The 16,969-nt window shown below is 47.2% G+C and overlaps 2 protein-coding genes across 6 annotated transcripts in view; one reads left to right on the top strand and one right to left on the bottom strand.

The window, feature by feature from the left end:
• PTGES (prostaglandin E synthase) overlaps nt 1-10,402 on the bottom strand; it is a 28,373-nt gene extending 17,971 nt beyond the window's left edge. The window contains exons 1-3 of one of the 5 annotated variants that reach the window (XM_081847280.1): nt 10,273-10,373; nt 8,384-8,484; nt 2,541-2,683 (exon numbers count right to left, since the gene is read on the bottom strand). In XM_081847280.1, the coding sequence (XP_081703406.1) occupies nt 2,541-2,683; nt 8,384-8,484; nt 10,273-10,358 (330 nt within the window). In that variant the 5' untranslated portion in view covers nt 10,359-10,373. Of the gene's footprint in view, nt 1-2,540; nt 2,684-7,696; nt 7,929-8,383; nt 8,485-8,814; nt 8,870-10,272 lie in introns of those variants that run through there. The other 4 variants (XM_081847282.1, XM_081847281.1, XM_081847283.1 and 1 more) reach the window with 4 other exon arrangements.
• Nucleotides 1-16,969, top strand: part of PRRX2 (paired related homeobox 2) — a 223,758-nt gene that overhangs the window by 81,777 nt on the left and 125,012 nt on the right. The gene's annotated exons all lie outside the window — the stretch shown is intronic.

Raw genomic sequence — 16,969 nt, 5'->3', positions numbered from 1 at the left:
AACAGGAAAGAAACTACAGCTTTTTTAAAAAAAGAGAAAACAAACTCATTATTTTTAACATCACACAAACTTCCGCTAAGCAGAAGTCCCGCTAGGAACATCAGAAGTATGGACTGGATCAGGCTAGCAGCCCATCTAGCCAGCCACCTGCTCTCTCAGTGGCCAAAAAGATGTGCATTATGGGAAACCTACAAGCAGGACCCGAGCACAAGGGCACTCTCCCCTTCTGTGGTTTCCAGCAACTGAGATACAGAGAGACATACTGCAGCGCAAGGCAGCAGCAACAATTCTAGGCTGAATCAAGTCTAGTACAGTGGTACCTCTGGTTGCGAACGGGATCCGTTCCGGAGGCCCATTCGCAATATGAAAAGAACGCAAACCGCAGCGGCACTTCTGCGCACGTGTGGGTTGCGACTTGCCACTTCTGTGCATGCATGTGGCATCATTTTGCGCTTCTGCGCATGCGCGAGTGGCGAAACCAGGAAGTAACCCTTTCCAGTACTTCCAGGTCGCTGCGGGACATAACTTGAAAGAACATGAAGCAAACGTAACATGAGGTATGACTGTATCCAGATCAAGGAAAGTAATAGTACTGCTCTATTCTGCCTTGATCAGCTCCCCTGCTCCCACTGGAATCTTGCGCCCAGTTCTGGGCAACACAATTTCAGAATGATATTGACAAGCTGGGAGATGAGGCAGAGGAGGGTGACCAAGATGATAAAATGTCTAGAAACTAAGCCTTACAAGGAACATTGAGGAAGTTGGGTATGTTTAACCTGGAGAAGAGAAGACTGAGAGGTGACCCAATAGCTATCTTCAAATACAGTGGTACCTCGTGTTATGTACTCAATCCATTCTGCAGGTCCATTTGTAACAGGAAACCGCTCGTAACATGAGAAACGCTTTCTCTAATGGCGCCACCCGCTGCTGCTGTGCCGCCGCACCACGACTTCTGCTCGCATCCCGGGGCAAAGGTCACAACAAGGGGCATCTACTTCCGGGTTAGCGGAGCACGTAACCCGCAGCATTCGTAAGGGGGATGGTACATAACACGAGGTACCACTGTATCTGAAAGGCTGCCACATGGGAAATGGTTGAAGCTTGTTTTATGATGCCGCAGAGGGCAGGACCTGAACCAACAGCTTCAAATGATGAGAAAGGTGATTCCAACTAAACATTAGGAAGAACTTTCTGATGGCAAGAGCCATTTGAGGGTGGAACGGACTCCCTGGGAAGGTGGTGGACCATCCTCCATTGGAAGTTTTTACACAGAGGTTGGATAGCTGTCTGTCAAGGGTTTCTTTGGCTGCGAGTCCTGCATTGCTGGGTGTTGGACTAGATGACACTTGGGAAGTTCCCACGGTTCTATGATCTGTGCACAGGACAGTAAGGGTAAGGTAAAGGGATCCCTGACCATTAGGTCCAGCTTTCAATACTGCAAAAGTTTCAGGGTGGCCAGACTGCTTCATCCCCAGTCAATGCTAAATAACTAAAGAGTGCCCCTCCAAACGTCAATAAAACTGCTGGGCAAGCATAGCAAAACAACTAATAAGGTGGAATGATGTGTAGACAGTCATTTCCCCCCTGCAAATTTCCTTTGTTAGTGCTATCATTACTACAACTGTAAAGGCATTTGAAATCCTCCTTCTTGGGGGGAAAAGAATGCACACCACAGATGCTGTCTACCAAACTGGCTGAAGGAGTTAACTTTGCAACGCAATCAGAAGAAACATCACCCATTTAAGATTTGGAAGAGCTTTCAGCAATGCTTTTCTTCAGGCTGCTTACCACTACTCCGCCCTGGTCATCATTCTAAGGGGGCTGATTTATCGGCTGATTTATCTCTGTGTAAAGTTTTCTAGTGAACACAAAAATACATTCGGATTTTGTGGCTTCTACATTACTGGCAATCCTGTTCCAATGGAACAAAAATCAGATTGAAAACATGAGACCTGGTTCTAAATTAGTTACAGGAGTGACTTCACCATATACTGGCAAATTAGTCACTTAAAATGCCTGCTACTAGATCCTTGACTAATTTTGACTCTACTGAATTGAATCAAGGACACAGAAGCAAAACACTGGTCTCTATTATTTATGAAGAGCTCCAGGTGCTCACTATTGGTCCCTTGGTGGGCCTTAAAAGTTACTGGAACAAGGATTTAAATATTCAAATAGAGGAATCTGAAAGATGGATCAGCTGTTCTTTTTTTATTTTAACACCTCAAAAAACCCCATCAAATTCCGATTGGGAAGTCTCTCATAAGAACTCCACAACCTGTTTAACATTTCTGGTTTCCCTTTTTCTTTTTTGCAAAGTGTGTTCAAAGCCCAGTTTGGGGGGGAAATGCAAACAGATGCAAGTCAGAGAAAGCTAAACAGTAGCATCTATTAAATGCACAAGATGAGATCACAACTTGCTGCGAAATACCAAAAAGTTAAAGAGAATCATTTTCAAAAGCCACATGGAGGGTAAAAACTCATTCTACAACCACACAAGTGCCTTTAAAAAAAGGGGGGGGGGAGAATGACTTGCCTACCTTTTTGCGAAGCCTCACTTGCCCTGTTATGACGGCTATGGCATACATCTTTATGACCAAAAGGGTGCCAAAGAATATGAAAGACACGAAGGCTTCATTCTCCATCATTTTCTGCATGGGAAGCGAAGGATCGATGCTGTTTCCTGAGAGTGTGGGGTGGGGTGGAGAGAGAGAGAAACAGACAGAGAGACAGAGATCTGGAGCTCGTTTTTCCTTCTGAGGTCTGAAAACTAGTGCCAGATTATATCATGTAAGAAAGGGGTTGGATCAACATTAATCACCAGATCTACTCTTTGGATGGAGCCTTTACCAGTCAGCATTGCAACATGCAACCCTTTGGATTTATATTCAGAAGTTCCATTATTTGTTTATTTGTTGCTGCTGCTGCTGTTGCTCCCCACCCTTCACCATCAGGTGAATTTAAAATTCAGTATTATAAACCGTTTAAAACAAGTTACAATCACAGGAAGGGGGTGGGTCCTGAAAACCTATATTCCAGATGCAATGGCTACAAGCCAGGATAACTATGCTCTGCTTCCACGATCAGAGGCAGGAATGCTTATGAATAGCAGTTGCTATTCATAACACAGGAGCCGAGTGAGGGCTATTGTGCTCTGATCCTGCCTGCAGGTTTCCCATTGGGGCATCTCACTGGCTGCTGTGAGAACTGGATGCTGGACTAGATGGGCCATTGGCCTGAGCTAGTAAGGCTGCTCATATGGAAGTCTATTGTGATAGCAGAACCTCCATGCTCAAAGGCAGTCTACCTTTGTATACCAGATAATGGGGAACAACAGTTGCACTCAGGTCTTACTTGGGGACATCCCATAATGGGCATTTGGTTGGTCACTATGAGGACAGGATGCTGGACTCGATGGGCCATGGGCTTGATCCAGCAGGGCTCTTCTCATGTTCTTAGGTGTCCAAGGTTAGGGTAAAGAGGGGTGTTTTTGGCATGATGGACACTGTCCAATGAAGATGCCAAATGCTAGACAAAGTTCCACAACTTAGGTGCTGCCACAAATAAGTTCCTCTCTGGGGCTGCCACCATCCTGAATGCCTCAGGACAGTGGAACTACCAAGAGGACCCCCTCTGCTGAGCTTAACACCCAAGAGGGTGGTGGTGGAGGAGAACTCTCAGATCTTTGCGGCCCAAGTTGTTTAGGGCTTTAAACACAAATGTGAACACCTTGAATCGGGCCCAGAAATAGACTGGCAATCAGGAAAAGAGAGCAGAGAATCACTGCTTAAGGCAGGCACCCCCAAACTCAGCCCTCCAGATGTTTTGGGACTACAATTCCAGTCATCCCTGACCACTGGTCTTGTTAGCCAGGGATGATGGGAGTTGTAGTCCCAAAACATCTGGAGGGCTGAGTTTGGAGATGCCAGGCTTAAGGCAAACAAACCACACAGGTTTAAGATTAACCACCACCTCCTTTAAGTGTCAGGGGGTTGGGCAAGATTTAGAGGCATGGCAGTTCTATAGTATACAGACCTTACAAGTGTCCCTTTTTCAGGGTAATCCCAGATGTACAGAAGCCATCCCGGTTTCTGATTTGATCCCAGAATGTCCCGCTTTTTGTTAGGATGTCCCTATTTTCATTGGAGAAATGTTGGAGGGTATGGAGGTATCCGACCCTCCCAGCTATCCCTGTATAGGGAAGGTTTTTATTTTTAAAAATGTTTAATGTTTTATTATGTTTTTATATATGTTGAAAGCCTCCCCGAGTGGCAACCCAGTCAGATGCGTGGAATATAAATAGTAATCCCCCCCCCTTATTTTTATGGAATAGGACTTTCCTATTTTCATCAGAGAAATGTTGGAGGGGAGGAACATGTTGCTTGCAAACAGCGATTCTCTTAAGAACGTTGTGGTTTTTTGAGAAACTCCAGGTTAATCACCGAGACTCGTGAAATTCTGGCTAGACCATGGTTGCAGACATGCCAGTCACCTTTCTCTGAAATCTGTAACTGCAATGGCAATGGAGGGCATTGCGCAATTACATCATGCCCACAGAGAGAGCAACATCAGGTTAGCATTCCCAAGATGTGCCTTCAAACAGAGCTAAGGAACATTTAGACCTCAAGAAGTGGGTGGTACTCCATGCTCTCCGTCCCTTTTCTAAGGAGGAGACCCCCTCCCCTTCATGCAAGAGACGCTCCTGCTTTAAAAAAGGCATTCCCTCATGGGGTGGGGGTGGGGGGGGAATGCCTCTCCTAAGGTGGCCCACCACATATTCATTGGAACCCAGTTCCCATCAGCCCCAGCCACCATGGCAAACAGTCCAGGAATGATGGGAGTTTGAGTCCAAAGACACCTGGAGAGTTATCCTGTCCTGCCTGAAAATCCTCTGGAATGCATTGGGATTTCGTGGCTGCAGTTAGGGGGCTCTTTAACAAGACAGGGCTTGTCATGGAACAACTTGCAAAGGATTCCCAGAAAATCAGCCAACACAGAAGTTCCTTAAATAAATCTGCATATAAGGTGTGGAGAGCCTCTGGCCCAAAATACGTTGCTGGACTGCAACTCCCATCAGCCCCAGCAGACCTTGGGGTCTCAAATTTCAGTGCCCAGTACAGCTGACACCTGGCCTACAGGGACAGCCAGAAGCTCACCAGGATGACAGGCAATAGTACTGTATCTCCTAAGCCTGGCTTCTTCTGCATGTAAAACACATTATCTGCCACTGAGCTATGACCCTTCCCATGAAAATAAGATTCTAGTCCTCATAACAGTGGCACCCCCAGAGTCTCTCACCACTCAGAGATCTGGAGCAGGCTACAATGTGATTTTATGGGAAAGGACCATAGCTCTGTGGTAGAGTATCTGCCTCGCATGCAGAAAGTCCATGATTCAGTCCCCGGCCTTGCCAGGTAGTTCCAGGAATGTTCCTTGCCTGAAATCCCAGACAGCTGCTGCCAGTCAGTGTAGACAATACTGAGCTAGATGAACCCAGCCATCTGACTCAGCTTCCTGTGCTGATTCAGCTTTTTATTCAGAACAACAGGGACTAGAATTTTACTTTATTTTTTTAAGGGGAAGTGCACAGCTCTGCGTTAGAGCACCTGCCTTGCTTGCAGAATGCCCCTGCTTCAGCCCCCTGTGGCATCTCCAGGTAGGGCTGAGAAATGTTTTGCCCCATCAACTTCTGTCAGCCAGCACCAGACAGCCTCCTTGATTACAACCAATCAGGAAGCCACTCTATTAAGTAGTGGGTGGACATAGCTGATGACACAGAGCTTTCTCCAAATAGTTCTTTATAAGTACAGTGGTACCTTGGGTTACATACGCTTCAGGTTACATACGCTTCAGGTTACAGACTCCGCTAACCCAGAAATAGTGCTTCACGTTAAGAACTTTGCTTCAGGATGAGAACAGAAATTGCATGGTGGCGGCAGCAGGAGGCCCCATTAGCTAAAGTGGTGCTTCAGGTTAAGAACAGTTTCAGGTAAAGTACGGACCTCCGGAACGAATTAAGTACTTAACCCGAGGTACCACTGTAAGCTGGAACTGAACTGAACAGCAAACAGCTCAGTCGGCCTGCTTTTATAGGCAGCCGCCTGTCAACATTGTAACAACAAAAGCCTAGGGTTTCCTGCCTAAATTAACTTACGTGGACCTGAGTGAAAACTATATACAGTTGTACTTCTGGATGCGAACGGGATCCATTCCGGAGCTCCGTTTGCATCCTGAGCAGAACGCCCCCCGCATCTGCATGTGCGTTGGTCACGATTTGCCGCTTCTGCGCATGTGTGTGATGTCATTTAGAGCGTCTGCGCATGCGTGAGTGGCGAAACCTGGAAGTAACCCGTTCCGTTACATCCGGGTCGCCGCAGAACACAACCTGAAAACGCTCAACCTGAAGCGTATTTAACCTGAGGTATGACTGTACACAATACCCCTGGTGGCTAGGGTGAGAACTTCAATACATAACACACTCTCCCTGTCATTGTCTCTGACTCTTCTTACTGGCCTGCTTTCCAGTCTACTGGTCCTGATGGGCACCAAGAGAGCCTCAGAGAGAGCCCACCCATAGGGCCCAAGTACCACAAACCTCACTTGGTGCAAGAACCCAACAGGCAATACAATCCTGACATGTTCTGCCATATAGTCAGCCAATCCCAAAAGGAAATGTCCCATAAGGAAAGGGGGGATATGGATGGAGGGAAAGAAATAGACAAGCTTAGATGTTGGCGGAAGGGTGGCAGCCAACAGCTAAGAGAGCTCCTGCCCCTTTAACAGATATGCAGAGGAAAACCTTACAGCAAGTGTGGCTTTCCACCTACTGAAAAAATGTCCTCTTCTGCCCAGGTGTTAAAGGGGCAGGAGTGCTCTCTGCTTTTCACACCTGGCCAGTTTCCTTGATTGCATGCATGGACACCCCACTTGTTCCTCCAAGGAGCTCAAGGTGGCACCCATGGTCCTCCTCATTTAATGCCCACACCAACCCTGCCAGGTATTGTAAAAAGTCATTGGAAGGGCAAGGTCCAAGTTTGGGGTGTGTGCTCTTTGGTGAGAGAACCCCGGCAGAGGTTTAACATGGCCAAGCATGCAGCAAAGAAAAGTGTGGAAATATAAGCTGTAAAACCTTGAACACATGCCTTTAACATATTCCACTTGCCGAGCACAGATAGACCACATGTTTAGTCCTTTCCCTTCACTCAGACAAAGAGATGGAAGAGGCAAGCAACAGCAGCAGGTGGTTCCAGAGGAAAACAGGGCAACATCTAACTAGCCCAGGGAACTTGGCAGTTGCTCAACAATGGAAAGCTCCACTGCCAGCCCCAGACTGAACTTCCAGAGGCCCCAAGGTATAAACTAAAACGCTGAAGCTTTACAATTCACACACCCATAAAGAACAATTTCTCTCTCTAAAAGAGAGAGGAGTCAGAAAATAGGGGGTGGCCCCTGGTCAACAAAAGGCAGTTATAAAACAGGGGTTGGGGGTGTTTGCAAGATTGCAGCATTTTGGAAAACACTGCCTTGCTTCCGGCTTGGAATGGAATGCTAATTTGTTTTGCAAATGAATTCCTGATGTGACATTCTGGAGCAGAGAAAGCATCCCTCATGCTTGGCTCCCAGACAAAAGTTGCATTCCAAGACTGAGGGGTGGGGGGTGGGCAAGCAAGTGGATCCCAGCCAATAACACACTTACCACTAGAATGGATTGAGAGTAGGAACGACAGCAACTTTCCTATAAGAAGAACCACATCCCTGATTACTTCAGGATAAACACAGCTCAGCCATTCAGCAAAGGACTCCTCCAGCTGCTCTGATAGCAGGCTCTGATATAGGGGTGGGAAGCTGTCACGTGTACCTCTTCTCCAGCCAAACAGAAGAAATGGGAGGGGCACCGCTGAGATACTTGTCATGCAAAGTTCCCATTTGCCTCTTCACAGGGGTGCCCCCCCAACCATAGTTAGTTTGGGGTATCACCCATTTGCATAGCTCACGCAGGAGCCCCAGGTTCAGCACCCAAAGCATTTCCAGGTGGGGCAGGGAATGAACCCTCTATGAAACCCTGGAGAGCTGCTGCCAGTCAGTGTAGGTAATATAAAGCTAGATGGGGAAATTGTCCAACTTTGTGTAAGGCAGCTTCCTGTGCTCCTGTTTAAAGCAGCCTTTAAATCTGAACCATAAGGACTTTCTGCTTGGTGTACATAAAGTCTCAGGTTCAGTCCCTGGCAACATCTCCAGATAGGACTGGGAATGATCCCTGCCTGAAACCACAGAGAGTCACTGCCAGTCAGTGTCGACAGTGCGGATCTAGATGTCATAGCAACAGCAAGTGGACATTTTCACCTCTGCTCTTTAAAAGCAGGAAGAACATTGAACGTGGTACCTTCTGCATCCAGTCCAGATGCTCTATCACTGAACAGATCGAGCAAATTAGGTAGATTTCCACTCGTAGCTGTCAACTTTTCCTTTTTCTTGCAAGGAATCCTATTCGGAATAAGAGAATTTACCTTAAAAAAGGGAAATGTTGACAGCTATGTTTCCACTAAATTAACCCCCCCCCCACACACCTAATACATTTAAGTCAAGATTGAACCTGGAACCATTTGTATGCAAAGGCTATGCTGCACCACTGAGCTATAGTACTTAGAAAATTAAATAAGATTTTAGTCCTCATGTTTTTGAACCAAAGGCTGAATTGAATAGGAACATAGGAACATAGAATATTGGTCCATCTGACTCAGTATTGTCTGCACTGAATGGCAATGGCTTTTGTGTGGGGGGGTGTTAAAGCAGGGAGGGTTCTTCCAGACCTACCTGGGAGAGGTTCTAAGAGCTGAACCTGGGGCTTCTGCATGCACAGTTCAACAGCTGAACAGATTGGGGGTTTGACTCAGTACAAAGCGGCTTCCTTATCTGCTCATCTCCCAGTAGATCACAATCTAACTTCCGCCCCTCCCCTTCTGGATGGTGTTTGCTGCTTCACACACAGCAGCTGCTGGTGACTGTTTTGAATCCTGGCTAAACCTGTCCTGGGACCATGTTTTTCCAGCTTATCTTTAACAAAATGAACAATCACCCTCTTGGTGTTTATATCAAGGGAAGGCAGGTGTTTATATCAAGGGAAGGTAGGGTGAATGAACAGAGGGGTCGTTAATTTGCTTTCAGCAAAAAGCCTTACTATTCTGTATATATGCACACCAACCCCTCTCTTGAATGCCTTGTTATTACTGCATTATGATGGATATCGATTTCAACGCTGCAATAGGGCGCACCTGACCATAGGGCGCACCTAGTTTTTAGAGGAGGAAAACACACACAAAAATATTCTGAATCAAATGTTGCACTAAACTATTTAAAGCAGCAAAGCGGGCGGCTCCTGTCTGCTTTGCTGCTTTAAATCGAGCCTCAGAGGAGGGTAGGAAGGGGAACCATGGCTTATCTAAGTCCAGTTAATAATGAATTGCCTGACTTATGGCCATCGAGATTAGCCTGGCCGTCTCAGTGGAAATCTGGGGAGGCTGAGGTGGACTTTCCAGTGGTCAAAGTGTGGTTGTGTCTTCCTGCCTGGCATCTATTTCCTGCCCTCTTTCCCCCCTGCACCCCCGCACCCTGCTTCGAGGGAAGGAAGCGGAGCCATGGATCCTCTGCTCGCAACTGCAGTGGATTCACTCCACTTTGAAGCAGGAAAGTGGGAGAGGAGCTGCTTACACGAGTGTAAGCTGCTCCCCTCCCACTTTGCTGCTTCAAAGGGAGCCGGGGTCCGCTGCCTTCGCTAGCAGAGGATCCATGGTCCCCTTCCTTCCCTTCTCCGTGATTGCTTTGAAGCAGGAAAGTGGGAGAGGAAGCTGCTCCCCTCCCACTTTGCTGCTTCAAAGGGAGCCGGGGAGGAGGGAATCCCCCACCTCCTGGAGAGCCCGCAGAAGCCATGAGCTCTTTAAAGGGGCTGCGCGGCTTCTCCTGGCTTTTCTGAGAGGTGGGAGAAGGGACTGATGCAGCCAGTCAGTCCCTTCTCCCTCCTGGGGAAAAGCCCGCAAGAGCGCACGAAGCTTGTGTGCCGCTCTTGGGGGCTTTTCCTGCCTGCCTCCCCCCTGCATTCGCTCCATAGGACGCACACGCATTTTCCCTTGCTTTTTAGGAGGGAAAAAGTGCATCCTATAGAGCGAGAAATACAGTAAGCTACAGGAGGGGCCGTTCCTAAAACTGCATTCCTTAATGCTGCCACCTGCTGGAGAAAGCCCTCCTTTTTAAAATTGCATCCACTTCGGCTCCTACCTGTTAGGAAAAGGAAAGAGTAGGTAATCAGAACCTCGGGGTTCAGGAGAGCCTTGCCTGGGTTTATCCCCTCGCCACAGCTCCATGAGGATGGGGGAGCAGGGCCCAAAATCATCCAGCCGAGTTGATATAGCTTTGCAGCTAATACAGCGAGTTCCACGTCAATAAGTCCCTGTTTGAATCTTGCTGCTTCTGTTCGCCTCGTCTTTGAAAGGATATTGCAGAGCTGGAAAATGTTCAGAGAAGGGCAAACAAAATGATTAAGGGGGTGGAGGGACTTCCTTATGAAGAAAGGAAGCAGAATTTGGGACTTTTTAGTTTAGAGCAAAGGCGAGTAAAAGGCAACATGACAGAAGTGTATAAAATTATGCATGATGTGGGAAAAGTGAATAGAGAAATTGTTTCCCCCGTTCTCTGATCACACTAGAATGGGTGGAGATCCAATACAGAGGAATGCTGGAAGATTCAGGACAGGTTTTTTAAAAAGCCCTCTACACAGCGTAGAGGCACTCGCTCCCCCAGGAGGCAGTAATGGCCACCAACCTGGATGGCCACCAAGCTAGGTGCCTATTGCTGGCTACTTTGCCAGGGGCAGCAATGCTTCTGAATACCACTTGCTGGAAACTGCAGGAGGGGTGGGGGCTCTTGTGCTTGCGCCCTGCTTGTGGGCTTCCCGTTGGGGCATCTGGTTGGTAACTGGGAGAAGAGGATGCTGGATGAGATCAAAGGCGCCCTTTTGATTCAGTCAAGCTGCAGGGCTCTTTGTTACTCCCTTGCGTCCTAGGCTGTCATGTTGATCTTCGCCACTGTTCTAGTGGATGCAGAATCCAGAGGAGATGCAGTCACAGTTGGGACCTCTTCTTCTTCTTTGCAGCCATCTGAGAATGAAGAAATGGGCAACCCCTCAGAGGTGGGGTGGCAACAGCGAGGTTGGGCCTTGGAGAAACTGGAGAGTTCCAAGGAATCAGAGGCCACCGTCAGCTTGCTGGTCACATCCCAGACTTCTACCAAGGGGGAGCAGATGGCACTGCCCATCACAAGGTCCTAGGGGGCTATAAAGTGAGTGAGCAACTTCCCCAGGGGGGTGACTCTAGTTGGGACCAAGTCCCCAGTGCTCCCTTTGCAGTTATGTGGGTCCAGGCAAGAGAAGCTCGTGCAATTTTATGCCACGTCAACAGAAGTTTAGAGTTCTAAGCAAGGGAAGTGATAGCACCACCCTATTCTACCTTGGTCAGACTTCGCTTGGAGTACTGTGTCCAGTTCTCGGCACCTCAGTTTATGAAGGAGATTGACAAGCTGGAATGTGTTGCAGAGGAGGGTGGCCAAGATGTGAAAGGGTCTGGAAACCAAGCCTTATGAGGAACAGCTGGTGACTTTCGGGATGTTTATCCTGGAAAAAAGGAGACAGAGAGGAAATAGGATAGCCACCTTCAAATATATAAAGGGCTGTTGCATGGAAGATGGAGCAAACTTGTTTTCTCATCCTCTGGAGGGTGGGACCTGAACCAATAGCTTCAAGTTAGAAGAAAGTAGATTCCGACCAAACATCAGGAAGAACTTTCTGGTAGTAAGAGCCGTTTGATGATGGAACAGTCTCCCTCAGGAGATGGTGGGCTCTCCTTCACTGGAGGTTTTGAAACAGAGATTGGGTGGCCATCTGTCAGGAATTCTTTAGCTGTGATTCTTGCCTTGCACAAAGTTGGACTAGAGGACCTTTGGGGGTCCCTTTGAACTCTACAATTCTATGATTCTATGACTCCAAGGTCTCCTTCCAGGCCTGGAAAGGTCGTGCGAACGCACACCAACCTACATGACCGTGTGGAGATGATTCCAGACCAGGCATGTGGTGTCAAAGGCATGGGGGCACTTCTTCCCCCGTGTCATTATTGATGACCTCCTCTTCCTTCTCACCTGCCTCTTTTGCTCAAGACCCTCAGGTCACCTTGCAGCACAAATCTGCATTGACACCACAGCCTGGATCCTGTCCTGAGGGGATGCAGGCACACTCTGCCAAAACAGAGCAAGGTAGCAATTAGGAGTCAGGGTGCACAGATCAGAAACTGGTTACTTTCTCCTGGTGTGTTGCTGTCCCTTTTCCTGAAACCCAAGTAGGCAGGCTGATTAAATCCACAAGACAGAATTCCTTGCTCTGCTGAGGAGGAGGTTAGCTGCGATGCTGGCAGAAAAGGGCTGTCCTGTCAAGCTAGCACCTCCACTCACTGCCTCCACTCACTTTGGAGACCGGCAGAAACCAAGAGGTGTTTGTGAGAACAGAGGAAGTAGGAAGCTGCCTTATACAATCATACCTCGGGTTGCAGATGCTTCAGGTTGCGTTTTTTTGGGTTATGGACCTGCTGAAACCTGGAAGTACCAGAACAAGTTACTTCCAGGTTTCGGGGGTCGTGCATGCACAGAAGTGCTAAATCGTGCTTTGCGCATGCACAGAAGCACTGAATCACAACCCACGCGTGCGCAGATGCACCGCTGCGGGTTGCAAATGCTGCGGGTTGTGAACGTGCATCCCGCACAGATCACGTTCGCAACCCTAGCATCCACTGTATCAAGTTGGACTGCTGATCCACCTAGCTCAGTGTTGTCTACCCTGACTGGCAGAAGAAGCTTTCCAAGGTTTCAGGCAGGGCCTGGAAATGCTGGGGACTGAAGCTAGGATCTTCTGCATCCAAAGCTGATGCTCCAGTACCAATCTGCAGCCTTTCCTCTAAAAGAAGAAGAAAGATGCCAGTTGCCATGGTTCTTAATAAATGTGCATGGGCAGAATTAAACAGGGACATGGAAAGCTGCTGTATGCTGAGCCAGACCCTTGGTCTGCCTAGCTCAGTATGCTCTACACCAACTGGCAGTGGCTCTCTGTTTCAGGCATTGTGGGGCTTGCCTTCGAGATTATTCCACCCTCCACCAAGAAGTCTTAAGCATTTAAGGTGCCCCTTCCACAGGTTGCTTCTGCAGCATCTTCTCCCTCCCTCTTACCTGGCTCTTTAGCACAGCATCCATTCAACACGCAGAAAAATAGGCGGTGGCGGCTGCTTCGTATACCTGCATCCCAGTTTGCATGGCCCAGAGGTAAGCTGATCGCTGATTTGCATCCCTGGCCTGGGTGATGCTATCTGATATCCAAGCTATCAGCTTTCTTTGCAACATAAAATGCAGAGCCTACTGAAATTAGTTTCCCAGAGTCTAGGAAACCCAAAAAGTGTGCTGAGGACTGAAGAAACAGTGTTAAAGTTAGGTACAGTGGTACCTCGGGTTACATACGCTTCAGGTTACAGATGCTGCTAACCCAGAAATACTTCCTTGGGTTAGGAACTTTGCTTCAGGATGAGAACAGAAATCGTGCGGCGGTGACGCAGTGGCAGAGGGAAGCCCTATTAGCTAAAATGGTACCTCAGGTTAAGAACAGTTTCAAGTTAAGAACGGACCTCCAGAACGAATTAAGTTCTTAACCCGAGGTACCACTGTAATTTTACCTGACTCTGGAGTTCATCGTCAATACAATAATAATAATTATTACTCACTTGTTACTCAAAGACCCTAAGCGAATTACTAAACATAAAGCCATTGATAAAAATGCATTGATACAATACTGTGCATGGTTCAGGTTGCCTTATCTCAAAAAGGCTATTGCAAAGTTGAAAAAAGTTCAGAAATGGACAACTGAAATTATTAAGGAAATGGAATGACTCCCCTGTGAGGAAAGGTTGTGGGATTTGGGACTGTAAAGAAAAGATGGGTAAGAGGTGATATGATAGAAGTTTATTAAATTAGGCATGTAATGGAGAAAGTGGAGAGAGACAAGCTTGTCTCCATCTCTCATAACACTAGAACTTGTGGATATCTAATGAAGCAGAAAGTTGGGAGATTCAGGAGAGATAAGAGAAAGCACTTCTTTACGCAGTGCAGAGTCCAACCATGGAACTTGCTTCCACAGGAGACAGTGATGACCACCAACTTGATTAATGTCTGTGAAAAAGGACTGGACATATTCATGTAGGAGGAGAAGGCTATCAACAGCTAGTAGCCATGGTGGGGACTGAACCTGGGACCTTCTGAATGCAACACAATATTTCTCCACTGAGCTATGACCATTCCCCAGCAGTTTTACAGGGCCCCCTCCCTAGATTATAATGCATGCTTCAGATTGTAGTATGTTGGCCCTTGTTGCCTTTGGGCCCATTCCTGTTTATTCTGTTGAGTGCCCCCTGCCCAAGTCCAGTCCTGATGGCATCAAAGCAGCTTTTCCGCATTACTGACCCAGGACATGCACTAAAGACTGTGACAGATGGGGAGCTGTCCAGAGTGCTGGAAGACAGTGCAGCCCCACTCCCCAATCCATCCCTATGCACCCCAGACCCTTCACGGCACTGAGGGCATTGCTCTTTGCTCAAAGGCATTTGGGTCAGGACTGGAAGATAAGAATTTTTTTTGGGGGGGGAGGAGGCGATGTGGGGCAGAATAGACTTTCGCCTTTGTGCTCTTCTTGCACAAGACCTGGCCTGGTGGCAAATGTCAGGATATTCCTAACCTTGTTTAGTTGAGGGCCAAATGGGTGGAGAAAGTGAAGTCCTTTTTCATGTGGTGCTGTCAGGTGGCAGTAAGCAACTCTCACGGCCGGTTGCCAGGAATGTACGAGACAAGGAAAAGTTATTACCACCTGCTTTTTATTCAATGTTTACAGAGAGAGGCTTGGAACATAGCCTCTTGGGATAATGGCGTTGTCCCGAATGACTCTCCACTCCCCCTTTCTCCCACTTCCTTATTCGTCATTATCATCATCTCCCCTACAGGTGGCGCTGAAGGCCCTCTGCTTCTGAGCTCTTTGCTCTCCTACTTTCAAGGCTTGCCAGGTTCTAGGAGGGAGGTGGGTCTGGAATGCTTTCTAAAGACACTGTGCCCATCAGCTGTTGCCCTCCTGGCGCTTCCTCTTCCCCCTCCTCTCTCATTATTTCCCAGCTTTCCCCCTCTTCTGCCTCTGAGCTAAAACCCCTGTTGTAAGTCTGAACTATCTTCTCCTCTAGAAGGCTCAGGCTGGGGAGGCGGTCTCCACCATTCCTCCTCTGCCCAGCCCCTGACAGGTGTGGAGTTAAAACTATGGAACTCCCATCCTCAGGAGGTAGTGATTGTTATGTACTGAAGTTCTCTCCCTGGGCCAGCAGGGGGATACTGTAGATAGTTATGCAAATAAGGGATCGAAAGTGACATTCAGTGATTGGATAGTTTTAGAAAATTGTTACAGTTACATTGTACTGGAGCTCTATATAAGCAGGCTGACTGAACCCTTCAGTTCAGTTCTGTCCTGCCCTGTGAATAAACAAGAGCTGTTTGAAGAATCGCTGTGTCGTCTGATATGTTCACCCACAACTTAACAGTGATGGCCACCAATCAGATGGCTTTGAACGAGGATTGGACAAATCCATGGAGGAGGAGAGGGCTATCAATGGATATTCATGGGAACGAGTTTCCATAGTTTGTGCAACATGAAGATGTCTTTCCTTTTATCTGACCTGGATCCTCCAACATTCAACTTTATTGGATGTCCATGACTTCTGGTAATGATGAGAGTGGGAAAAGAACCTGATAACAGTTGATAACTCTTTCCTTCATATGAGATTGATGGTGGGGATGCCATTTTTCACTGTTAGCCATGGTGGCTGAAAGCTCAAAATGTCGATGGAGCCAGAGCCTGTCCAAGGCAGTTAATTCTTGCTTTGCCCCCATCTTCCTCCTCCCTGCTGAGTGAAGAAAGGTGGTTTTATTTCAGGTTAGGTTTTATGTTCTGCATGTAGTATTTCTTTGGGAGGTTGGCAAATGCCCCTGCTGTTTTGGAGAGCTTCCTCAGTAGAGTTTACTTAGGGCTTTCTCAATATTTGCTTTTGGATGACAGAATTTGCACACTGCTTAAGGGTGAAACATGCTTGGGGGAGGGGGAAACAGGACCTTTTATCCAGCTGGTTTGGTAGCAGGCCCAGTGAGATGAAAGAAGAAACACTAAAAACATGATCATTAATAATATTACATCAATATTTTCATTAATTTCAGTGGGGCTGCTTTGGGGAGAGCTTGGATATAATCCTGTTTATACTGTATATGGTCTGCATGCTAATAACGTTTAAATTAGCAAATTATATATATGTTTAATATACACACACATAAATACTACATACTGTATAATATACACAGGCATATATATTCAAATAGAATACATTAGATCTCTCTCTCTCTCTCTCTCTCTCTCTCTCTCTCCCTCTCCCTCTCCCTCTCCCTCTCCCTTCCCTCTCTCTGTTTCACCAGTGCTTTTCATCTAGGAAAAAGGCACCACTGCTGTGTACCCTTGAGTAGCCCCAGAAAAAGCATTATTTCTCATGTGTTTCATTTACTTATTGATTGATTTTATATCCCTTCCTTTCCCAGGAGCCCAACAATGGCGAACAGATAGGAAATTTAAACCCAAAGCAAAAACCTTCTAAAACTATTACAATTAAAAGCATTTGAAAGCAATTACACTCTTGTCTGTCTCTCACTCACACAGAGAGTATGCAGAGATGCACACACATGTGCATGTTAATAATGCCTTAACCATCACACATATTTACTTATAATGTCTCTGTGTGTTTATCAACACATTGTTTATTTATTCCTTTGTTACATTTACACCCCATTTCCCCCCCCCCCAGAGAGCTCA

The sequence above is a fragment of the Podarcis erhardii genome (assembly GCF_964252035.2).
Source record: "Podarcis erhardii genome assembly, chromosome: Z".
In the NCBI taxonomy this organism is placed as follows: domain Eukaryota; kingdom Metazoa; phylum Chordata; class Lepidosauria; order Squamata; family Lacertidae; genus Podarcis; species Podarcis erhardii.
The sequence above is the reverse complement of the archived record's forward strand: the minus strand, read 5'-3'. Positions and strand labels throughout refer to the sequence as shown.